This window comes from Lethenteron reissneri, chromosome 33, assembly GCF_015708825.2.
Source record: "Lethenteron reissneri isolate LAM-NWPU_2019-01 chromosome 33, ASM1570882v1, whole genome shotgun sequence".
Taxonomy (NCBI): Eukaryota; Metazoa; Chordata; class Hyperoartia; order Petromyzontiformes; family Petromyzontidae; genus Lethenteron; species Lethenteron reissneri.
In genome coordinates, this window is record NC_083811.1 from 3,878,416 (window position 1) to 3,903,947 (window position 25,532).

Here is a 25,532-nt window from a genome sequence, read left to right on the forward strand (position 1 = left end):
CTGATGTATATTTGGAGTTTGCGTGTCTCTCTCTCTCTCTCTCATCATCATCACGGTGGCTAGGAGATGTTGACTACCTCGCCTGGTGTGCAGGAGGTCGTGGGTTTGATCCCGACCCTGACGCCTGCTGCTGTATATTTGGAGATTGCGTGTCTCTCTCTCTCATCATCATCACGGTGGCTAGGAGATGTTGACTGCCTCGCCTGGTGTGCAGGAAGTCGTGGGTTCTATCCCGACCCTGTTGCCTGCTGCGGTGTATTTGGAGTTTGCGTGTCTCTCTCTCATCATCACGGTGGCTAGGAGATGTTAACTACCTCGCCTGGTGTACAGGAGGTCGTGGGTTCGATCCCGACCCTGATGTCTGCTGTTGTATATTTGGAGTTTGCGTGTCTCTCTCTCATCATCACGGTGGCGAGGAAATGTTAACTACCTCGCCTGGTATGCAGGAGGTCGTGGGTTCGATCCCGACCCTGACGCCTACTGCTGTATATTTGGGGTTTGCGTGTCTCTCTCAGCATCACGGTGGCTATGAGATGTTAACTACCTCGCCTGGTATACAGGAGGTCGTGGGTTCGATCCCGACCCTGACACCTGCTGCTGTATATTTGGAGTTTGCGTGTCTCTCTCTCTCTCTCATCATCATCACGGTGGCTAGGAGATGTTAACTACATCACCTGGTATACAGGAGGTCGTGGGTTCGATCCCGACCCTGTTGCCTGCAGCTGTATATTTGGAGCTTGCGTGTCTCTCCCCATGGTCGCGTGGATGTTTTTATCCGGGTACTCCGGTTTTCTCTCCCCACCTTACAAATTGGCTGTATCGGGTGGTGGCGGGTTTAACGACAAGTTTATATTTACGCTGTCCACCCCCCCCCCCCAAAAAAAACACCTCTTATGGATAATATTGGTCGTGAAAGCCTCTTACGTGTTAAACATTTTGTTCTTATTATGACCACTTATTCATATTATTTTGTATCGATGACATTCATTGATTCATTCAATCAATGAACGGTGATTGATCTACGGATAAACGTGTCCACAGAATGGCTCAGGACCAGTAGTAGTTGGCCGATGAGCGCAGTGCGACTCCAGCTCGCCGGTGCTGTGAGACGCTCCGACCAGACTCTGATTGAGATATTCAATCATTCTCGCCTGGCCTCGGAATGTGAGACGAGCGTCATTATGTGCGTAATGTGCTTCGAGTTAATATACTGTTGAGTTTTTATTTTATAGGTTCTAGTGAACCAGTGGAAGCGTGGGTGTGCTCGTATGTGTGTGTGTGTGGGGGGGAGCGGTAGTGTAGCGGTTAGCGCGCTGCGCTTTGAACCAGGCGACCCGGGTTCCATTCCCGCTCACGGTCAACACCAGTGACGATTATCTGCACCGGTCCTAGGCCTCCCCTAGGTCGACTCAGCCTCAAATGAGTACCTGGTGCGGTGTGTAAACATCGCCACTGGGGAGACAAAGGCGGTCGGGCGTGGTGCTGGCCACCCACCCCCTCGCGTGCCGTTCCGGCCTTCATAGGTGCTCGCTAACAGCACTTGCCCCTAAGGTCTGTTAAGGCTATACTGGGGATCTTTGTCTTTGTTTGGTGGTGCTGCTTTTGTCTTCAGTGGGCGATGTTTACACACCACATCAGGTCCTCATTTGAGGCTGAGTCGACCTAGGAGTCGGCCCAAGACCGGTTCAGATAATCGTCAGTGAGGCCGAGCGTGGTGCTGGCCACCCACCCCCTCGTGTGCCGTTCCGGCCAGCACAGATGCTCGCGAACAGCACTTGCCCCAACACTCTGTTACAGGCTATACGGGGGATCTTTGTCTTTGTCATTGCCACGCCGTAAAGTGTGCGCAATGGAGGGCAGAGAAAGCGAGAGAGAGGGAGGATGAGGCGGCGGCGGTGATGGTGAAATCTATAAAGCGCACTGTATTCTTTTACCTTGCATTTATTACAAACGAGCAGCAGCCTCAACGTTTTCAGCCTGGAGGCCGCGCGATAAATCTCCTGCCTAACAGCCACGCGGACCAGGGCAGACGCACGGCAGGTCCGTGGGGATGCTCGCTGGAGGTGGGGGGGGGGACCCAGACCAACGGGGTGCCCCTGAATCTGGGGAAGAAATAAACTTTCGCGACCGATATGATGATTAGCGCAAGGTGGAGGGAGTGGGAGGGAGTGTGTGTGTCGTACCATTCGCCCGCCACGGTCATGGAACGCACAAACGTGGAAGTTTATTTCGCTCCCCTTATGGTCCATTGCGCTTTCAGATGCGCTTCTGCGGCCGTCTGGAACGCTCTTCCTTCAGGAATCCACTGGAGCTATGCACTTCAAAATCAAGCCAGGTTGAAAACGAATTTCTTTAGAACCGCATTTTGTGTTTAGTTTGTTGCCCTTCCGCCGCACCTGCGATTAGCGCGGTTGGCTACGTACGGTGCGAAAGAAGTTGCACGTACATACATCATCAGCCTTGCTCGATCCACTGCTGGATGAAGGCCGCCCCACGCCGTCAACATTTCTCACGGTACTGCGATGCGACCGTCCGCCCAGCAGCGGCAAACCGCTTCATCGCTCCACCCCCCTCGCCCTCTTGCACGCATTCCATCCCTCGGCTGCCACTCCGTAACTGATCTTGACCGTCTGCCATCGTCACTTCGAGCCGTGACGCGTCCTGCCCACGTGCACTCTACTTCACTTCACGCTGCGAACGGCATCTTTAACCCTGCCCTACTTTCCCCAACCCCCTAACCCACGCTATCCTCTCTCCGTCTCTGGACGCCACTCCCCGCGCACGCATCCATCCCTCCCGTCGCCGCTTCGCGCACTTTTCGGTGTTTGCTCCACCTTCGTCTGCCACTGCCTCCGAATTGAACTTTCACGCGCACCGAGCAATTAAAAGGGCCGGTGTGCAGTGACCCTGATAATTTGTCCACTTTGCAGAGCGCGTCCCATTGATCGCATTGACCCAGGTACTGCGCCAGAGCCCAAGGAGAACGCAATTGAAGGGGGCTGTTGATGGACTGCATCGAGTGCCGCTGAGATCCCCGCGTTCGAACTCCAGGCGTTAGCCGCCCGTCATTCAACCGCGTCCTCGCGGTTAGCGAGTTGATGATCTCCGTCCGATCGTCAACGTCTGCACAAACAGCCCCCCTCCCCCCCCCCTCATCTCATGGATGGTTGGTTCTTCACTTAATGTGGCTAAATTCCAGCTCTGAGAATTCAACATTTCGGTTTTGACAGCCTCACAGCAATGTGTACGTGTGTTTGTACGTGTGTGTGTATCTGTGTGTGTGTACGTGTGTGTGTGTATCTGTGTGTGTGTACGTGTGTGTGTGTATCTGTGTGTGTGTACGTGTGTGTATCTGTGTGTGTGTACGTGTGTATGTGTGTGTGTACGTGTGTGTGTGTATCTGTGTGTGTGTACGTGTGTGTGTACGTGTGTGTGTGTATCTGTGTGTGTGTACGTGTGTGTGTACGTGTGTGTATGTGTGTGTACGTGTGTGTGTGTACGTGTGTGTGTACGTGTGTGTGTATCTGTGTGTGTGTACGTGTGTGTATGTGTGTGTGTATCTGTGTGTGTGTACGTGTGTATCTGTGTGTGTGTACGTGTGTGTATGTGTGTGTGTACGTGTGTGTGTATCTGTGTGTGTACGTGTGTGTACGTGTGTGTACGTGTGTGTGTACGTGTGTGTGTACGTGTGTGTGTGTATCTGTGTGTGTGTACGTGTATGTATGTGTGTGTGTACGTGTGTGTGTACCTGTGTGTGTGTACCTGTGTGTGTGCGCGTGTGTGTACATGTGTGTCCGGCAAAACAACCTCCTACCTCCTCGCGGTGCCGGACGGGCAACACTGTCGTGGGCAGTGCTGTGGGGGGAGGGCCAATGCCCATTGGCCTCTCCCCTCATGGCGTCTGTGACCACCACAGTGGCTTAACGGGGGCTCTGGACGGGTGTGAGGGGCTGGTAACCCCTCCACCTTCAATTAACCACCACTAAACCACGAATTAAACATAAACCTGTAACAAATAAGCTTGTGCCGGAGGCCCCGGGGGGTCAGGCTTTTATGACGTCTCCTGGCCAAACCCCATTTGGCGGAGCCAGGAGATTGAATTTTCACCCTCGGGGCTCCTCCAGAAACAACAAAAAACCACTACGTGTGGCCACGTGGAATGTTCGAACGCTCACTGCGGAGGAGAGGCTGCCACTCCTCTGTCGGGAGCTGGACCGGTACCGCCTGGATCTCTGTGGCATTCAGGAGGTCCGGTGGACCGGTTCTGGCTCCTGCCACCATGAGGGGTGGACAGTCCTCTACTCGGGGCAGGAGACTGCCAAACAACAGGGTGTGGCTCTTCTTCTGAACAAAAGAATGAAGGGGGCGTGGGAGCGTGGCGGTGAGGTGTGGGAAGCTGTAAGCCCCAGGATACTTTGGGCTCGCCTTCCCATCAACCAGAGGCGAGGAGTGGTGGTCGTGGTTACTTATGCCCCCACCGAAGACGAACATCCGTGGAGGGATGCAGGCAAAGCCGATGAGTCAGACTCTTTCTATGACCTCCTGTCACAGGTGCTGGCTAAAGTGGCCACTCGGGACAGAGTCATCTTGTTGGGTGACTTCAATGCCCGAGTTGGTCATGATGCTGGTACCTGGTCTGGAGTGATTGGAAGGCATGGGCCAGATCAGCTCAATAATAACGGTAGGAGGCTGCTAGATTTTTGTGCAGCCCATGAGCTTGTAATTACCAACACGCTCTTCCGGCATCGGCGCATCCACACAACATCATGGATACATGCCGGGTCCAAGCAAGAACATCTGCTGGACTACATAGTGACGGACCAGCGGATGCGAACCCATGTCCTTGACACCAGGACCTACCGTGGAGCTGATCTGTCCTCTGACCATCGACTAGTCATCTGTAAGATGCGCCTGCCTTTCTTCCACTCCGGTGGTGGGTGTACACCCAGGATCCCATTCCAACCAAAAGTGGCCTGGTCTCAGTTAGCTGATGAAAGTTGCAAGCGAGAATTTCATCATCGCTTGCAGATGGGGTTGGCATCGTCCCCCACTACACCTGATGTCGAGGGGAAATGGGCGAGGTTTAAGACTGTGACTCATGCAGCTGCAATGGCTGCTTTGGGTACGCGGTCCAGACCTCCCCAGAAACCCTGGCTGACAGAGGAGGTGTTCAGGTTAATTGAGAAAAAGCGTCAGGCCCACTCTCATCGCCTACAGCATCCCACGTCAGAGAATGAGGAGGTTTACCGCAGCCTTCGCTCGGAAGTTCGGAGAGCCATAAGGCGCTGTATGGATGGGTGGTGGTCGCGGGTTGCTGAGGAGATGGAGTCTGCCTCAGTGGCCCGTGATCACAAATCATTATTTAACTCCATCAAAAAAGTAACCTGCAGCGCCACACCTATTACCATCATTAGAGGAAAAAACGGTGATCCAATCTCCGACCCCCAGGAACAGGTTTGCAGATTTGCTGAGCATTTCTGTAAGGTCCTGGGGGAGGGAAATTCTCTCAGCCAGGAAAACATCATGGCACAAAGTGGTGATAACCCTGCTGAGGCTGCGGTGCCTCAAATATTGGAAGAGGTCACCCCCTGTGAGTGGCTGGCTGAGGTGCCAGCTGTTGAGGAAGTACTGAGGGCGATCCGGAGTCTGAGACCAGGGAAGGCATCGGGCAGAGATGATCTCCCAAGCGAAATGCTGAGGGAGGGTGGCGTTTGTGCACAGACTGCCCTATATGACATCATAACAACAGTCTGGACCACTGGACGGGTTCCGCAGGACTGGAAGGATGCCCTGGTGGTTCCCCTCTTTAAGAAGGGGGACCGTACCGACTGTAACAACTACAGGGGCATCTCACTCCTCAGTGTGCCGGGTAAGGTCCTGGCAAGGATTATTCAACATCGCCTTGCTAGGCACGCTGAGGAGAGGCTTGCGGAGCCCCAATGCGGTTTCAGGAAAGGGCGGTCCTGCACAGATGCCATATTTTCTGTCCGTCTGCTACAGCAGAGGTGTAGGGAATTCCAAAAAGACCTACATCTCTGCTTTATTGACCTGGTCAAGGCCTATGATACCATCAGTAGGACTGGGCTCTGGGTTGTTCTTCGTGCTTTCGGAGTCCCTGACCTTCTGCTCACGATCATTAAAGACCTTCATGATGGTGAGCGGGCCCGGGTAAAACTACGTGGCCGGGAGTCGGAGCCTTTCCCTGTACACCTTGGGGTGCGACAGGGATGTCCTCTGGCTCCCACATTATTTAACATCTATTTTGACCGCGTAGTTCGTGAAGCCTTCAATAGCTGTACCGGGGGAATTTCCATTTGGTACAGATATAATGGGAGGCTGATCGATGCCCGGGTGCGATCAAGGGATGGCTCCCTATTGGTCAACCACGTTATGTATGCCGATGATTTGGTAATAGCTGCTCATTCAGAAGAGGAGTTGGAGACGCTGCTGCTGAGACTGGAGCGTGCCACTAAGAGGTGGGGCCTTACCATCAGCCCCACCAAAACTAAGCACCTGCCTGGGTATTTTGTACCATCGGACACTCCACCCCCACAACTCCCAATTGGTGATGGGGCAGTTGTGGAGAGAGTGGAGAGTTTCCCATACCTGGGCAGTGTGCTTATGACCGGCTCCAGTTTATCAGCAGAGGTCTCACTCCGAATCAGTCGAGCGGCAATATCTTTTCATCGGTTGCGTAACGCTGTGTGGAAGCTACCTGGTCTGTCGCTCCGCACGAAGCTTCAGGTCTTCTCGGCCACGGTCATTCCCTCCCTTCTCTACGCTTGCGAAACGTGGACCCCCCTGGTGGAGCATCTTCGCCGGTTGGAAACATTTAGGCTGGCCTGCCTACGATCCATCTTGGGTTTAACCAGGCTGGATTGTGTGAGGAGCTCACAAATCCTTGAAAGATCTGGGCAAAGTCCCATCAGTGAGCTCCTCCGGCAGGCAAGGCTGCGTTGGCTGGGTCATGTAGCCCGCATGCCCAGCCACCGCATGCCTAAACAGCTTTTGTTCGGCCGGATCGAGGGGGCTAGACGGGCGCGGCACGGGCTGGAGAAGAGATGGAGTGATGTAGTACAGGAGGACGTGGAGCTGAGTGGACTTGCCGATGACTGGTACCAGCGGTGTCAAGATCGGCCTCAGTGGAGGAGGCTCGTGAAGGACGCTACTGGGCAGTTGGAGGCAGTCGCCCTCCAACAACAACGGAGGGCGGAGGAGCGACGCTCACAACAACGAGCGGAGCGCCGGGTGGCTAAAGCACAGCAAGTTGGTACAGTAGGGGGCACAGGTGGTGCATCAGCCAGTCATCTCGGTCATCTCGGTCAGTCGACCCTTGGCACCTGGGTCTGCCCCGTGACCTCCTGCCAGCGGGCGTTCGACACTTCACGTGGCCTCAAGGTGCACTTGGCCTGGCACAAGCATCGTGGTGACGTCACCGCCACTTAGTGGCGAATGGCGGTTGTTGTTGTACGTGTGTGTATGTGTGTGTGTACGTGTGTGTGTATCTGTGTGTGTGTACGTGTGTGTATGTGTGTGTACGTGTGTGTGTGTACCTGTGTGTGTACATGTGTGTATGTGTGTATGTACGTGTGTGTGTACCTGTGTATGTATGTGTGTGTACGTGTGTGTGTGTACCTGTGTGTGTGCGCGTGTGGGAGTGGTGGTGTAGCGGTTAGAACGCTGCGCTACGAACCTGGCGACCAGAGCTCGAATCTCGTTCACGATCAACACCAGTGACTGTTATTTAAACCGGTCCTGGGCATCCCCTAGGTCGACTCGGCCTCAAATGAGCACCTTGGACCGGTGTGTAAACATCGCCACTGGAGAGACAAAGGAGGCCCGGCGTGGTGATGGCCACCCACCCCGTCGTGTGCCGTGCCAGCCTTCATAGGTGCTCGCTAACAGCACTGGCCCCAACAGTCTTGTCACAGGCTATACGGAGGGGGATCTTTATATTTGGCAAACTTGCAAAGGCCACTTGAAGTGAGTATCGTGGCAAAGTTCTGCGAGATGAGAAAGTCCCTTTCACAGCCCGCTGTCACACGAGGCGCACAGGGCTTGACGACATCTCCTCCGGGCTGAACCTCTCCGTGCCTCGGGTGACCTCGCGACCCGGCGGCTCTTCGGCCTCGGATGGGAAACGATTTACCTATCGGGTTCGGGGTCGTAACCGTCTCGCACCAGCTCAGCCCGAGACGCAATTGCTCAGAGCTGCCCCAGTCCCCTCGCCCCCCCCCACTCCCTGCCCCCCCCCCCCACGCTCAACGCGCCAACCTCGGCCGTAGTTCAAGCGCCCAACGGTTCCGAGGTTCCGGCCGGTTTTAAATGATCTCGATCGGAAACTCGTTTCTTTCAAACTGCTTTTTGTGCGTTTAGTTTGTTGAGCATTAAAACAATACGCACTGACGTCGTCCTCGACTCGGCTCCCATCACGCCTGCATCTCACCATCAGCGCGGCTGCCTACATACGGTGCGAAAGAAGTTCAAACGATAAGCACATGTGTCACGAAGCGTGGTTGCCACCACCACCACCACCATCGCGGCGCCGGTCGCGCGCTGTCTCTCTTTTCTCTCCGCTGCGAGCGGACTAATTAAGCAGCGGCTCCGTTACGATCAGGGGGGAACGGGAGGAGGGTGGTGGTAGGAGCCGAGAAAATCCATAGCTAATTACGGCAAAATGAGCTCCTCTTCCGTGAGGATAAGGTGTCGCCGCGCGCGGACAGTGATTCAGCCGGGCCACGGCGCGTTACGCGGTCGCCCATCAATCCGTTCAAGTGGCGCCGTTCCGCGGACTGCGGATTAACCGGTCGGCGTTAAAGGTCGCGGCCGTTCCACGGAGGGGGTTAAATAACCCTCCGTTCGTGGTTAATTCTGCAGGTTGAGTATCGTTCGCATTTATCGTCTCGGGCTTGCGGAAGTAGAGAGGGTTGTTTTATTGTGTGTATAAAATGTTAGAATAATGATGTGTCAGCGCACGGTTGCTGTAAGGGTGAGAGTCAGCTGAGTGTGTGAACTCTACGGTCACGTGGGATTTATTTTTTGTCTTTCACCCAAAAATGTTATCTCGATTGCGCGTCGCGTCATATGCAACCATCTCCCCACCCCGCCCGTGTTAAAGAACGGCCCGCGGCAGCGGATCGCACAGAACTACGTCTGAGACCCCTTCAAGTGACCTGTCAGGTGGCGGCACTTGTCCACTCGCTCTGCATGTGAGATCGAGACTCGCCGCACGACAGCCAAACCGAGACTGGAATTCTCCGAGCTTGAATTGTTGCCAAATTTATTGCAATAATTGCCCATTTTAAATGCGGGTCATGGATTTTTTGTTTTAAAGTTACCGCATTCTCCAGCTAATAACACACTCCGGAGAGTAAGACACATTCCAAACTTTGGGCAAATTTTTCAACAACAAAAAAGTGAGTGATATAATCAGAACAATAGTCTGCTTCGGAGAGCCGTCTTCCCGAGTATGATTCTGAACTTCTCGCCTCTGTCTGGTTATGTACACCGTCTTCTGCAAAATATGATTCTGAGCAACTAGATTGAAACGCACCTGCCGGCAGACAAACGAGCGTTATTCTCCGCACTCATAACACGCAGCCCCAAACTTTTACTTCACAAATGACAGGGGGAGAGCTTTTGATTATGATAATTATTATTGCATTACCAGGTAAGGACTCACTGAGCCAGCCACAAATTATAGCTCACCATCACGGATTATCACGTGGAAAGTTCTTGCAGCCAAATACTCTAAGCGCATGCTTCTAAACGCAGAGAGAGATAAAAAAAAATCCACGCCACCACGGGGAGAACGTGCAAATCCCAAATATGCAGGCGTCAGGATCCTGCATACCCGGTGAGTTTGTTAATATCTCGCCACCACGGTGTCCCATAATCTGGAGAACACGGCGGAAGAACGTGGGCAAATCTCTCAGAAAATAACCCCCCTCGCTCGCTCGGGGTGACCGCACGAAGCGTGCGCTTGCCGTTTGCCGGTGGTTCGTTTTTTTTCCGTCTCTCTTTCTAACGCTCAATTTTTCTCTCCCTTTGCCGTGTCTCGTGTCTCGCTTCGTCAACAGATTTGGAATCTGCGCACGGGCGACTGTGCCAGGACGCTGTGCGGTCACGAGGGACCGATCTGGGCCGTCGCCGTCGGTCACGAACTCATTTGCAGCGCGTCCCACGACCGAACGGTGGGTCAGTCGGGGCTCATCGGTTCTTGCGGTGGAGGAGGAGGAGGAGGGGGGTGGAACCCAATAAAAATGTATTCTCCTGTGCTTTAGCGTGGCGAAGAGAAGCTGCCCGCAATAATGTGGCGTTGGCCCCTCTTAGTTTTTTTTCAGTGTCTTGAGACAGTATCGTCTATAAATATTTTTTCGTAAGATTATTCTGCTCCTTTTAAATATTTTATTCCAGTCGTGCGTGAGGCATCATCAGGGATAAGCGTGTCCATTTGGAACCCTTGTAAGGTCGTGCAGCACCCAGCGTTTAGTTGGGCAGTGGTCCGTGGAACGAGATATCACACAACTACTTCTGACATCATTGGACCTCCTTTGCCAGTACCAAATTATAATAATATGGTTTTCCCCCTTTTTTGCTGGCAACAAAACTGAAACCTTTTTACAAGGATTCATGCCTGCATTAACCACAATACCTGCAGTCAAATGCAAACAAAAACACGCGATGATAATATATAATGCATTGTCCTTGAAACTGATTGGTCCACACCAAGAGACGGCTTTCTTTTGATCCTCGACCCAATTGGTGCTCGACCAGAGGACGCCAAAAGGCGTACAGCTCAAAGACAATGCCACTATCAAAGTAACGAGGGCTCGGGGTGAGCATCTACATCAGGTATTGTGGTTAATGCAGACATTAATCCTCGTAAAAAGGTTTCAGTTTTGTTGCCAGCAAAAAAGGGGGAAAACCCCTATTAGTATTATTACAACTACTTCTGAGTTCCAACAACCCCAGAGCGATGCCGTCGCCTGTCGACACGCGGGAAGCTGGTGTCGCAATCACGGGCTGCCGGTGCCGGCTCCACGCTGTGACCCCTGAGCTCGATCGCACGATTCTATTTTGTACATTTACAGCCCTTCTGCCAGGCAATTCCAGTGCCGCAACTTTATCTTTTAATTGTAATTGTACACAATTGTCTGACGGCCATCGAACAGCAGTGATTACTGGCCCGCGCTTATTTGAGTGGCGTGACACACTGAGTTAGACTCGTGTAACTATTGGGGAGGAGGAGGAGGAGGGAAGAGGGGGGAGGGAGGAGGAAGAGCAGGGGGAGGAAGAGGGAAGAAGGGGGAGGAAGGAGAGAGGAAGAGGGGGGGAGTGATGATGAAGAGGAGGCAGAGAAAGAGGGAGGAAGGAGGAGGAAGGAGGATGAGGGAGGATGAGCAGGATGGAAGAGGAAGCAGAAGGAGGGAGGGGGAGGAGGGAAGAGGGGGGGAAGCAGGTGGAGGGAGGATGGAGGAGGAGAAGGCACCCAGGTTCCGGTGCCGCTCGCAGTAAGCGAGACCGCCGCCTGCATCGATTCCAATAGCGTGGAAAAAATTAAAGAGAGAGAGAGGAAGTAACGGTGCATTATATGGGTGGCAGTGAGACCCTTGACGTTGGTGTATGGGTGTGGTGACGCGGGGCGTCAGCCTCTGCACGGCCGCGTCTCACCGCCTCGTCTGTCCGGGCGAGGTTTTTAAAAAAATATTTTGCGCCTCGTTAGGCGCTAGGACGAGCGGCACGGCGGCACCTCGTCCGGAAAGCGTCCGCAGCGATAACCGGCCACCGGTGGCGATGCCAGGCAGGCGCTAAGCCAGGGGTCGGGAACCTTTTTGACTGGGAGAGCCATAAAAGCCAAATATTTCTAAATATATTTCATTGAGAGCCATATAGTATTTTTAACGTATAATAAATTAAATTTGTCTTACTTTTAATGCGACTTCTGGTGCTGCATGGTTTTGCTGATGACCTTGTAGTCTGGTTCGTACGTGGTGAGGTTGAGCTTCATGCAGGCGTGACCCGTGAAATTTATCTTCAAAACTAATTTCTGTTTACTTTAAAATGACACAGTATTATTAAGCAATATCACAAGTATTTTAAAATCAGTTCCAAACTGATTTTTTTTTTCAACTCAAAATTGTCTGGGAGCCATATGCCGTCACTGGAAGAGCCATATATGGCTCGCGAGCCATAGGTTCCCGACCGCTGCGCTAAGCGAACCACAAGGTCAGAAGCTCAGGGACCCAAGCAGCTCAAGAGGAACCCACCCCGGGTTTCGCACCACCAATTAGCACCGTTGGCTTCGTACGGTGCGAAAGAAGTTCAACTTACATAGACTCGCAGCCTCCCCTCCTCTCCACACGACCCCCGAAAAAAATGTAATCGGGGTGCGTAGATTGATGAGCTCAAATCAAAACGGTAATGAGAAAAGTAACACGGAAAGCCACCGACTTTCTGTCATCTCCCGTCTTGCCGTGCGCCTCTCTCTCTCTTCTGTCGTCTCATTGCAACTGCGTCCGCATTTCCCGTCTCTCACCGTCACCGTCGGCATCATCGGCTGCCGGATGAAGGCCGATCCCAAGCCACCGCCACGGGCTCCCGCGGTGCAAAGTTCCGATCTCACCCTGCCGCACGCACATCCCACGTCCGCACCTCGAGTCTTTACGTCGGTTTCGTCATCTCGCTGGTATTTTGGAACTTGAATGGAGGGGGCGGTCGGGGGGGAAAGGTTATTTCTGCTTAGCACCCACCCCCCCCCCCAATCGGACAGTACCTTCACTGACCACAGTCAAATAGTGCCAAGTCTTGCGCTTTCATCGTCTCACTCGCGTGGCGAACACCGCGGCCTCCTGGTCGCGTCGTTCGAGACGACCGAAAGGAATGAATAAAAAGCGCTGCACGAGCAACGGACGCGGTCGAATCAATCGACGGCGACGTTCACAAGCCGCGCGGCGGATGGCGTCAAGCCTCGGTGTTTCATCCCCATCGCCGCCTTGGCCAGCTGAAATATTTTCAGCGCCGGTTTTGTATTTTCCGAGCAGTTCTGCCCACTGTCTCCTGCTACCCCCCCCCCCACACTCCCACCACCACCCCCACCCCCACCACCGATCCCATCCCCTCTCCATTACAGACAGAGTTCATTATTATCGCTCTCAACTTTCGCCGGAGAAGTGTTCGAAACCTCGCCGGGAATGACGGCCAACACGAGGCCGCCGCGGCAATCGCACCGCCTATTGACCGCTCCGTCGCTTTAACTCGACGGGTGATTTGGACTCATCTAACAGCAGTTGGGGGGGGGGGGGTAGTGGACAGCAGTGAAAGGAGATCTCCGTGTCTGCTGCTATTTCGGGGGGGAGGTCTCTGGAATTGTGCCGGAGGAGTCGGGGGGGGGGGGGAGGATGCCGGGAGCCCTGCGGCAAGACCGATAAGGCAGGATTGAAAGCCGTGGTGGACTAAGCGCCGTCTAGCCTGACCCACTGCCCCCCCCCTCGCATCCCTCCCCCGCCCCCCCACCCCCATCCCCCCGCCCCCCGGCTTTATTGGTTATCCTTTCCCCTCTTGGTGCCTGATGCTGGATCGAGTTTCGACGTCTGCCTCCACCCCCATCGATTTCCTCGCATCGACCGCTTCCCTTCGCTCTCAGCGCCAGGGGTTGGCGGTCGGTGGGAAGAAGGGGCTGGTGGGGGGAGGGGGGGGGGCACTGCCGCCGCTGCTGCCGCCGCTGCTGCTGCTGCCGCCGCTGCTGCCGCCGCTGCCGCTGCTGCTGCTGCCGCTGCTGCTGCTGCTGCGGGCGTGGGGTGAGGATCTGGAGTGGTGCGGAGCGGCGTGATAGGCGCGAGTGAGCGTGGACGGCTCAAGACGTGGCCGTTCGGCGGCGGCCGTCGCCCTTCGGCCCCTCTTTCTGCGTCGTTCCGTGCGATGTCCGACGTTTCGCCCCTCCCCCTGCCCGCCCGCCCGCCCGCCCCCACGGGCCGGGAGCTTCTTCATCAGGAAGTGAAGCTGCAGAGTAAATCCACGGCGACTTCATAGCGGTACCCGCCAGACGGTCGGGACAGGGCGAATGCAATCGCACCGGCAAGGGCACCGGAGGAAGCTCCCAGCGCTGAGCGAAAATTTAAAGATTCACTTCGCCCAAGATGCTCCCGGCACTCTGGAGAGAACCGTCGGTCGGTCGGTCGGTCGGACGTCGCTCCCGTGACCGCCGGAGCCGAACGTCGCGGCGACGGAGAGCGCCGCGGCGCGCAGCTCGGGGCCGAGAGAGGCGATTTTTTTCGTTCCGGCGGTGATAAAAAAAAATGTTTTACGAGGGGGCTGACGGAAAGCCGGCCTTGTTAAGTGAAGGTTTAAATTACGTCTGATAGGGCTTTAATTTCTACCGGGACTTAAATGGGATATTGAACGAAGCTGCCGGTGTCCGTGCCTTGCGGGGAGATAGGGAGGGGGGTGGTGGTGGATGTGAGATGGAGGTGGTGGATGAGGGTAATGGTGGGAGGCGTGGTGGTGGTGGTGGTGGCGGAAGGGAGGGGGAGAGAACAGATGTGGGTGGGTGGTGATGAGGGAGAGAAAAGCGAGCGCGTGTGTGCGTGCGTGTGTGTGTCCGTGCGTGCGTGTGTGTGTCCGTGCGTGCGTGTGCGTGCGTGTGTGTGCGTGCGTGTGTGTCGGTGCGTGCGCGCAGATGGAGCACGTGGATGTGTGTGTGAGTGCGTTATCGATCCTTGTTATGTAACTTTGCGTGTGTGCGAGCGTACTCGCTCCCACGTGTGCGTGGGTGGAGCGGTGGCGCAGTGGTTAGCGCTCTGCGCTACGATCCCTGCGAGCTGGGTTCGATTCCTGCTCACGGTAAAAGTCACTTCCTTGCAGCGGCTTTTGGCTCACCACCGAACAAAGACGGTCACCGTATCGCGCTCTTTCAGATGCGCTTCTGCGGCCGTCTGGAACGCTCTTCCTTCCGATATTAGGCAGCCATTGGAGCTATGCACTCTTCAATAATCGAGATTGAAAACTCATTTTTTTAAAACTACTTTTTGTGTTTAGTTTGTTGTTTTTCCCCTGTACCTCCGATGGGCATGGTTGGCTACGTATGGTGCGAAAGAAGTTCAACATGAGTACCCTGATGCGGTGCATACACTTCACCACCGGGGAGACAAAGGCGGCCGGGGCGAGGTGCTTTCCACACCTCCCCCTCGTGCCCCGTTCAAGCCTTCATAGGGCGCCACGGTGGCGAGATGTTAACTACCTCGCCTGGTATGCAGGAGGTCGTGGGTTCGATCCCGTGACCCTGACGCCTGCTGCTGTATATTGGACTTTCCGTGTTCCCCTCGTGGTCACGTAGATTTTTCTCCGGATCCTTCAGGGTTTCCCCCTCCACATTTAGAATAATCAACAACACGCGTTTAGAGAATTTGGCCGCGATACATTTCCACGTGATGAACCACCTTGTTGGGCTATAGTTCGTGATAGCCGGGCCACTTCTGTAAAAAAAGAAGAAGCTATAGAGCTCAATGGGCCTTACCTGGTTAAAATACAAATAATTTACTTTGATAGGTGCTCGCTAACGGCACTTGTTAAGGTTACCCGGGGGATCTTTGTCTTTGCTTGTGACCGCCGCGTGTGACCGCTTGCAGGTGAAGGTGTGGAGCGGCCGCCACTGCCGCCTGCGCCACTCGCTGCTCGGACACTCACGCGCCGTCTTCGCCGTCGACCTCAGCTCGGACGGGTCGATCATCGCCTCGGGGTCAGCTGACAAGGTCAGAGACAAAGTGCGGGACCCCTCCCCCCCTTCCCCCCCTCCACCACCGCCGCTCCCACCTCCCCTTCGGCGAGGGCCAGGTTTCCCACCCCGCGGCTTTGGACTCCGAGGCTCGAGGCGAGCCCCCCAGCGCCACTCGCAGCAGTGAAATCGACGTCGCTGCCGGCTAAAGAACCCCCAGCCCCCCTCACACCCACCCAGCCCCCCGCGGCTCCGTGGCCGAGGAGCGGTCGTTGAGAGGAGACCTGGGGGGGTGGGGGTGGTGGAGGGTGGGGGGGGGTGGTGGGGGGGGAGGTGGGTGGGGTGGAGGTGGGGGGGTATGGGTGGTGGAGGTGAGAGGGGTGGGGGTGAGAGGGGTGGAGGTGGGGGGGTGAAGGTTGGGGGGTGGTGGAGGGTGGAGAGGTGGAGGGGGTGGTGGGGGGAGGTGGGTGGGGTGGAGGTGGGGGGGTATGGGTGGTGGAGGTGGGGGTGAGGGGGGTGGGGTGGTGGGGTGTGGTGAGGTGTGTGGGGGTGGGGGGGTCGGGGTGGTGGGAGTTTGACGAGGAAGAGGGAGAGTGGAGGGGTGCGGGTGGTCAACGACCCAACGGTCAAGCGGATGCGGTCGGGAAACAAAACGCCCCAAGGGTGTCCACACGGGCGAGCATGGACGCGGTTAGTTGCCGCGCTATGAAGAGGGAGGGGAGAGAGGGCCCCACTTCCTTCCTTGCGACAGCGTCCAAGCCAAGCACGCTACGCCGATGGTCAGAGGTCACACGGTCAATGGCGATCGAGGTCAGGGTTTGAAGGTCAGGGGTCACATGCCCGGTTCTATGCCGACACATGTCCTCTCTTGGCTCGCAGCTCCACGAGGAGCGTGAAGGGACCTTGCGTGTCGATCCGTTTACGGTGCGCGGCATATCGCAATCAGCAGCAGTAGCAGCAGCATCAGCGGCACTGACATTATCAGCATCTGTGTCACCATGTTAGCTGCCGCAGCAGCAAAACTATCATTGGCATCACTATCACCGGCAGCAGCACTGACATGATCATCAGCATTGCCGCCAGCCATCGATGTTGGCAAGCTGATGATTATTCGATGGCAAATATCACACCTACTTTTGGCAGCAACCTACTTGCTCTACTACGGACTGTCTCACATAGAGACAAATAAAAAGTACCCCCGTGTAGCCTCCAGCATACTGTTGGGGCAAGGTGCCGTCAGCGAGCATCAATGAAGACACAAAGGGGGTGATGGCCCAGCATCACGCTCGGCCACCTTTGTCTCCCCAGTGGCGATGTTCACACATCGCACCAGCTGCTCAATTAGGGCTGAGTTAACTTCGGAGAGGCCCAGAACCGGATAAAGCATTTGCCGCCTTTGGTGGCCGTGAGCAGGATTCGAACTCGGGCCGCCGACCGCAGCGCAACCTGCTCCACCGACACACGCTCACTCGACGATTTCTCCGCGCGCGAGCGATGCTCCGAGTCGTCACCTTCCCCGCTCTCTCACCGGGCGATCGCTGAATGAGGAACGATGACAAACGTGAGATTCTCACCGTCGCGAGGTTGCTGCTGAAACAAAACACACACGCTCAGCGCCCAAGCAGAAGCCGACATACATCATATTTACGAGGCGCGGCGAGCACTTAACGCCGACTCCAAACGGAATATTCAAAGGATGTTTTCCTTTCTCTTATACAGGGCGCTTCAAAAAAATTCTAACACTCACGTGGGACTTTCGTTTTTAATGGAAAAAAATTAACCCGTAAAAACAAAGTTTTTCACTATAAATCCTTTATATGCGTGGCGGCTAGAGTCCTCTCATCCACTGGCTTGAGATGGCTGCCACCTATGGGTCAGATAATTGCCTGCCACCATTAAGCAATTGGTAATTAAATATAATTTATTTTTTCCTAAAAAGTGTTAAATTTTGGAAAAAAAAATTCACGAAAATAAATTGTCACGCACAACGAGTCTGTGTGCAAAATGTCAGCTCGATTGGATCACGGGAAGTGGGTTAAAAAACGACCTAAAGATTTGCACGGTCGTAAGCGTGCAAGCAAGCAAGTGAACTTAATATAAAGGATTTAAAAAGTAACGGATAATAATACACTGTAACATGATAACAAATGTAATGTCTCGATTTAAAGCTTTCGTGACTGCAGGGATTCATCTTCTTGGTTCTTTCGGTAAAGTCACGTAGAATGGAAATAATGAAATAATAATAGACAGAGTCTACTCGACAGACCTGCTCTCCACCTGAGGACGGCTGCTTGCGTTGTGGCCGAAACGTCGTGAGAATTATTTTATTATGTTTTTATTATTTTATTATTTCCATTCTACGTGACTTTACCGAAAGAACCAAGAAGAGAAATGTAATGTCAATAGCTTCAAAAAGTCAAAGGGTCTCTACTTATTCGCCATCATTGTCAACACGTGGCCTGGAATCTTCTCCAGGTGGTCTCCAGAGCCCCGAGGCACGACATTTATTGTGTTTATAGTTGCGAATTCTCAGAAGCGTTCACATTTTTTTGAAAAACCCCCCCCTCCTCCCGCATACACCCATATATATGTAATATCTTCAATAATGGCGGGAGACGAGTTGACGGGGCAGCACTCTTTATTCACAGCGGTTGCACACGTAACAGTCCCAACCGAGATAACACCTATGTCACACGTGCCTGACTCGGCCACGTACTCAGTCTCTCCCGTAGGGTACGCGCACCTATCTCTGCCTCGACTCAGGCTCTCCGGCTACACTCTCCCTATGGGGAGCTATCAGACCCCTCTTGTCAGACTACGGGTCTCGACCACTAGGCTACACAGCCCGAGCCCTTACAAGGGCGTCGGACCGTGAATCCCAAGGCCTCGCCTCTGAGCCTCTCAGAACCCCGGCCCTTACAAGGGCAGCGGGGCTAGGGGTCCCAGGGCCTATCTCTTCCTCCGTCTTCTGTCTTCACTGGTTACCAACTCTCCGAGTGCCAGCGCGCATCGCCTTACATAGCCCTCCGCTCCCGAGGGGGCGGAGCCTATGCGGACCGCGATGTGAGCACCCACTCGATGTAACCAATCACCACGCGCTGCCTCACGATCCCTCCTGCCAGCGCGTATCACCACTGCATATACACAACGTGTGTGTGTAAAAGAACGAAAAAACCCTGACGCGTAAAACGCGAGCAACAAACAGGCTGCCGAACGTGAGCGAGCCACGCGCCGAGCGATTAACGCCGCCGCCAAGTTGCAAAGTCCTCGTCCGCCCGCTCGGTAAACACCCCTCCCCCCTCCATCCATCCTCCTGCCGCTGCCGTGCAAAACTCTCCCTTCCTCGGCGAGCCGAATTAATTCCGCGCGAGAATTAAGAGAGAGTGTTATTTATATATTTAGAGATGTGTGTGTGTGTGTGAAAAATAACCGACCCCACCACCACCCTCCTCCCCCCTCGACTTGTAGCAGCGGCAGCAGCGGCGAGCGCGCGCACACACACAGACAGACACACAGCAATGAAATGATGCAGGGGCGTGTTTGGTAATTTGCTCAAGGCCATGTCTTTGGCTGATATGAAACGCTGTCATATATAAAAATAATAATACCCTCCTTTGTTCACTCGGGTAGAAATCCTCCTCGGCGAGTGTCAAGATTCTTTTTTTTTTTTACAAATGTTACTTCCTTTCTCTCCGAGTTACTCCTCCTGTTTGCCTACTGCCGCCCGCATTGGCACCGTTGGCCAATGTCCATTCACGAGCGGATGAAATCCTTCCGGTCGACGTGATACTCCGCTCGGGATAAAGTCGCTTCGTCACAAGTCAACTGTGAAGAGACCCGGCCCACCCACCAGCCCCTCGTAGCAGGAACGTGGACGATGCCCGATAACAAACAAACAACAACAACAATCCATGCGTATGAAGGAACAGACCAGTACCAGCTCGTCCTATGATGTGGGGTGAAATCTTCATCGGCAAAGTCTTTTTTTTATTTTTGGCCCACGGTCAAATGTCGCAACGGAGCTCCCTCGCCATCAAATGTTCACACGGTGTAACCGAGATTTGCACGCTGGCCAAGGCGTCTTGGAAGGGGTGGGAGAGTTCTCACGAGTCTAGCCCACCACAGGTGACCAGCCGTGCAAACTCACCGTGGGCCCAACCTGTTCGTCCTGCACGGTCGACAGAGGCGGTGCGTAGCGGCGATTTTAAGAAACCCGCGCCATCGCCTCGACCATCTTCTTGGTTCTTTCGGTAAAGTTACGTAGAAGGGAAATAATAAAATAATAAATATAAAACATAATAAAATACAATTCTCACGACGTTTCGGCCACAACGCAAGCAGCCGTCCTCAGGTGAAGAACAGGTCTGTCGGGAAGACAGCGTCTGAATGGCTGCTTGCGTTGTGGCCGAAAACGTCGTGAGAATTGTTTTATTATGTTTTATTTTTTATTATGTTATTATTTCCCTTCTACGTGACTTTACCGAAAGAACCAAGAAGATGAATCCCTGCAGTCACGAAAGCTTTAAATCGAAATCGCCTCGACCGTTCACACCGGGCGACTGAATCGAACAGGCCGACCCCTGGATTGCGCTGCTAACCATCACTCCATTACGACGAGGGATAACAGTAATCGCAAATAACAACAACAACGAGGACGACAAACGAGAGGAGCGCGAGGCGGTAGAGGAGGAGGAGGAGTGGGGGGGCAGCGTGAGACGGATCACCGGCGGTGATAATGAGCACCGCGCTCCCCGTGCACGCGACGCCGGTCACGCCCCACCACTCCCGGCCAGGGTCGTGACGGCACGCGACGCTTTGCCCTCTCTCCCTGTGGCCCTCGTCCCACCCCCAGCCCCCCACGCCATCCCCCCCCCCCGACTCGGGATGCGTGAAGCGTCCCAATGCCGACTTGCTTCTTTAAGAAATCGGGGGGGGTGGGTGAAAAAATAAAAGTGAAAACGCGCCAGGCCACCGCTGATCATACGATGCGATAACCAAAGATTGGTTTTGTTTTCTTGGTTCTTTCGGTAAAGTCACGTAGAAGGGAGATAATAAAATAATAAAAATAAACCAAAATAAAGAATACAATTCTCACGACGTTTCGGCCACAACGCAAGCAGCCGTTCTCAGGTGAATAACAGGGCTGTCGGAAAAAACATCATTTGGTTCTTTGGGTAAAGTCACGTAGAAGAGGTTTTTATTCTCTACCCTCTGGTTCTGTTAGTAAAGTCACGTAGACGAGGTTTTAATTCTCTACCCTCTGGTTCTGTTGGTAAAGTCACGTAGAAGAGGTTTTTATTCTCTACCCTCTGGTTCTGTTAGTAAAGTCACGTAGAAGAGGTTTTTATTCTCTACCCTCTGGTTCTGTTAGTAAAGTCACGTAGAAGAGGTTTTTATTCTCTACCCTCTGGTTCTGTTAGTAAAGTCACGTAGACGAGGTTTTTATTCTCTACCCTCTGGTTCTGTTGGTAAAGTCACGTAGACGAGGTTTTTATTCTCTACCCTCTGGTTCTGTTAGTAAAGTCACGTAGAAGAGGTTTTTATTCTCTACCCTCTGGTTCTGTTGGTAAAGTCACGTAGAAGATGTTTTTATTCTCTACCCTCTGGTTCTGTTGGTAAAGTCACGTAGAATAGGTTTTTATTCTCTACCCTCTGGTTCTGTTGGTAAAGTCACGTAGACGAGGTTTTTATTCTCTAACCTCTGGTTCTGTTGGTAAAGTCACGTAGAAGAGGTTTTTATTCTCTACCCTCTGGTTCTGTTGGTAAAGTCACGTAGAAGAGGTTTTAATTCTCTACCCTCTGGTTCTGTTGGTAAAGTCACGTAGAAGAGGTTTTAATTCTCTACCCTCTGCTTCTTTGGGTAAAGTCACGTAGAAGAGGTTTTTATTCTCTACCCTCTGGTTCTGTTAGTAAAGTCACGTAGAAGAGGTTTTTATTCTCTACCCTCTGGTTCTGTTGGTAAAGTCACGTAGAAGAGGTTTTTATTCTCTACCCTCTGGTTCTGTTAGTAAAGTCACGTAGACGAGGTTTTTATTCTCTACCCTCTGGTTCTGTTGGTAAAGTCACGTAGAAGAGGTTTTTATTCTCTACCCTCTGGTTCTGTTGGTAAAGTCACGTAGAAGAGGTTTTTATTCTCTACCCTCTGGTTCTGTTAGTAAAGTCACGTAGAAGAGGTTTTTATTCTCTACCCTCTGGTTCTGTTGGTAAAGTCACGTAGACGAGGTTTTTATTCTCTAACCTCTGGTTCTGTTGGTAAAGTCACGTAGAAGAGGTTTTTATTCTCTACCCTCTGGTTCTGTTAGTAAAGTCACGTAGAAGAGGTTTTTATTCTCTACCCTCTGGTTCTGTTGGTAAAGTCACGTAGACGAGGTTTTTATTCTCTACCCTCTGGTTCTGTTGGTAAAGTCACGTAGAAGAGGTTTTTATTCTCTACCCTCTGGTTCTGTTAGTAAAGTCACGTAGAAGAGGTTTTTATTCTCTACCCTCTGGTTCTGTTGGTAAAGTCACGTAGACGAGGTTTTTATTCTCTACCCTCTGGTTCTGTTGGTAAAGTCACGTAGAAGAGGTTTTTATTCTCTACCCTCTGGTTCTGTTAGTAAAGTCACGTAGAAGAGGTTTTTATTCTCTACCCTCTGGTTCTGTTGGTAAAGTCACGTAGAAGAGGTTTTTATTCTCTACCCTCTGGTTCTGTTAGTAAAGTCACGTAGAAGAGGTTTTTATTCTCTACCCTCTGGTTCTGTTGGTAAAGTCACGTAGAAGAGGTTTTTATTCTCTACCCTCTGGTTCTGTTAGTAAAGTCACGTAGAAGAGGTTTTTATTCTCTACCCTCTGGTTCTGTTGGTAAAGTCACGTAGACGAGGTTTTTATTCTCTACCCTCTGGTTCTGTTAGTAAAGTCACGTAGAAGAGGTTTTTATTCTCTACCCTCTGGTTCTGTTGGTAAAGTCACGTAGACGAGGTTTTTATTCTCTACCCTCTGGTTCTGTTGGTAAAGTCACGTAGAAGAGGTTTTTATTCTCTACCCTCTGGTTCTGTTGGAAAAGTCACGTAGAAGAGGTTTTTATTCTCTACCCTCTGGTTCTGTTGGTAAAGTCACGTAGAAGAGGTTTGTATTCTCTACCCCTCTGGTTCTGTTGGTAAAGTCACATGGAAGAGGTTTTTATTCTCTACCCTCTGGTTCTGTTGGTAAAGTCACGTAGAAGAGGTTTTTTTTTAAATTCTGATTTCGGCGCGCCACGGAGCCCGGCGGGTTAACGGTCGCGGCGAGCCAAGGCGCGATGCGTCAATTAACAGGAACGAGACGGCAATGCGGGTTTTCGTGGCCGTGCTGTCACCACTGCTGCTGCCGCTATCGCAGCTGCATATTAAGAAACAACAAAATAATGATGCCGGGCCCAAGTCCCCAGTTTCTCGCGCCTCTGTCCCTGAACGGGGGGGCCCCTTTCCTTCCACGCTGAACCCTCCACCTTGCACGACTGCCCGTCACGTTCCAGAACGGTGGTGGCGGAATGCGTTTTGCTCCTGAAAAAAAAAGGACATTTAATAAAAAAAATTCACATTTGGTAGAAAACCAATCAGAATGATAAGGCTTTAATGAGACATCATACTGATGTGCCGCGCGGGAGGGTTTGACCCTGGGGAGTAATCCCTCTCAGCCACCACCCACCCACCTCCTCCCACGAGACTACCCCCCCTCCTCCTCCTCATTCTCCTCGTCGTCGTGCTACTAATGTCGCTGCCACTTAATAAATTCGCCCTCTCCCGCGATGTTTATTTCGCTACACGAGGCCGCGAACAGTAATTAATTTGAATCTTCCCCACGCCTGAATACCACTCCGCTGATAATGTGTTCGTGCATGTGTGTGTGTTCGTGCGTGTGTGTTGGTGTGTGTGTTCGTGCGTGTGTGTTGGTGTGTGTGTGTTGGTGTGTGTGTTGGTGTGTTCGTGCGTGTGTTGGTGTGTGTGTTCGTGCGTGTTGGTGTGTGTGTTGGTGTGTGTGTTGGTGTGTGTTGGTGTGTGTGTGTGTTGGTGTGTGTGTGTTGGTGTGTTTGTGTGTTCGTGCGTGTGTGTTGGTGTGTGTGTTCGTGTGTGTGTGTTGGTGTGTGTGTGTTGGTGTGTGTGTGTTCGTGTGGTGTTTGTGTGTTCGTGCGTGTGTGTTGGTGTGTGTGTGTTCGTGCATGTGTGTGTGTGTTCGTGTGGTGTGTGTTCATGCGTGTGTGTATGTTTATGTGGTGTGTGGCTTAGCTGTAGTGTCGCGGTTAGCGCACCGCATGGCGAACCCGGCGGCCCGAGTTCGACTCCCGCTGATGACCAAGAACAGTGGCGAATATTTTGTACTGACTCAGCCTCCCCTAGGTTGACTCAGCCTCAAATGAGTACCCGGTGCGGTGCGAAAACATCGCCACACCTTCCCATTGTGTGCGTGCCGGCCTTCATAGGTGCTCGATAACAGCAGTTGCTCCAAACGTCTGTCGAGGCTATAGGGGGGATCTTTGTCTTTATTACACGCTTTTATTTAACTCACTCTGTCTGTTGCTGTTGTTGTCGTTGTTGTTGTATCCTCAAATCCTGTAACTCAATTTTAACCCACTTCCAGATGTGGCATCGACTGAAAACTTGGTATACTTATGTCATACTGATGACAATACTATATTCTATCATAACAAATGAAAAAAATCATACATTTTAAAACATTATTATTTATATGTGATGTTTCGGCTTGGGTCGAATTGTCCACGCTCAACTGACGTTGCCTGTAATTGGCCACGGTCCCGTTCAAGCTTCGGGGAGTTCTTCCATTACTAGTACGGTACATTTCATTAAAACAGTAGGGATGACGATCATCCCGGTCAGTCAACCCATGGCACCTGGGTGTGTCCCGTGGCCTCTTGCCAGCGAGCATTCCACACCTCACGTGGCCTGAAGGCACAAGCGCTGGGGTGATGTGGCCGCCACTTGGTGATGAACAGCGGTTGTTGTCATCGTGCTGTGTGTGTATACAATATCAAACATTGTTGTTGCTCTTGTTAAAGTGCTGCTCTCGTATATAATAGCTTTACATCTTATGTATGCCATGTATCATAACTGCGGAGTTTATTTATCTACTAGCCTTTTGCCCGTCCTAGGACGGAAGCTGTAATATTTACGTAAAGAAACGTCTGCGTTGAGTTATTTATTTGAGTATCTTGCAATAAAGAAACGTCAAATTTAAAGCGAATTTGCGTAAAAAAATGTCTTGCTTACGATAGTAATTACGGGGGGGGGGGCTCTTTTTCAGTGACGTCACGTACGGATGTAGCACTTTGCTGCGTAGATTTATTTTTGAACGTCACTTTCTCTAAAGAAATGTCGTCATATTTGAAGCGACTTTGCGAAAAAAAATATCTTTCCGCTCATGATTATTTTATTATTAATGACGGGGGGGGGGGGTGTGGCATGTGCAGTGACGTCACGTGCGTTACACACATTTCTGGGCTACTATATATTTATTTATTATCACACTGCTAAACTAAAAATATGATGACCCAAGTTTGATTCCTGGCCAAGGCAAGCATCGGCACCGCCCCCATCGACCCCCTGCGCACTGACCAGCGTGGTGAAGTATGGTCAAACTAGCGCCCTGACTGGATTCGGTGCGGGGCAGACCTTTTAACAGCGTCGTGACAAAAGGATGTACATCAATATTTGACACCCACATTAGCACGGCAAGCTATTCATCAGAGAGACATGGAAATCTACATCGGTGTGACATTTAACTATTTTCTGCAAAAGCCATTACTTAATTCAAAGTGCAGCAATTACTTCTCCCTGATTAGAAGAAC

The 25,532-nt window shown here is 52.5% G+C and overlaps 1 protein-coding gene across 1 annotated transcript in view; it reads left to right on the forward strand.

The window, feature by feature from the left end:
• The window catches only part of LOC133350219 (F-box/WD repeat-containing protein 7-like), a 109,728-nt gene that overhangs the window by 37,913 nt on the left and 46,283 nt on the right, over positions 1-25,532 (forward strand). The window contains exons 12-13 of the mRNA XM_061564325.1: positions 10,080-10,193; positions 15,627-15,749. Coding sequence (XP_061420309.1) covers positions 10,080-10,193; positions 15,627-15,749 — 237 coding nt within the window. The remainder of the gene's footprint in view (positions 1-10,079; positions 10,194-15,626; positions 15,750-25,532) is intronic.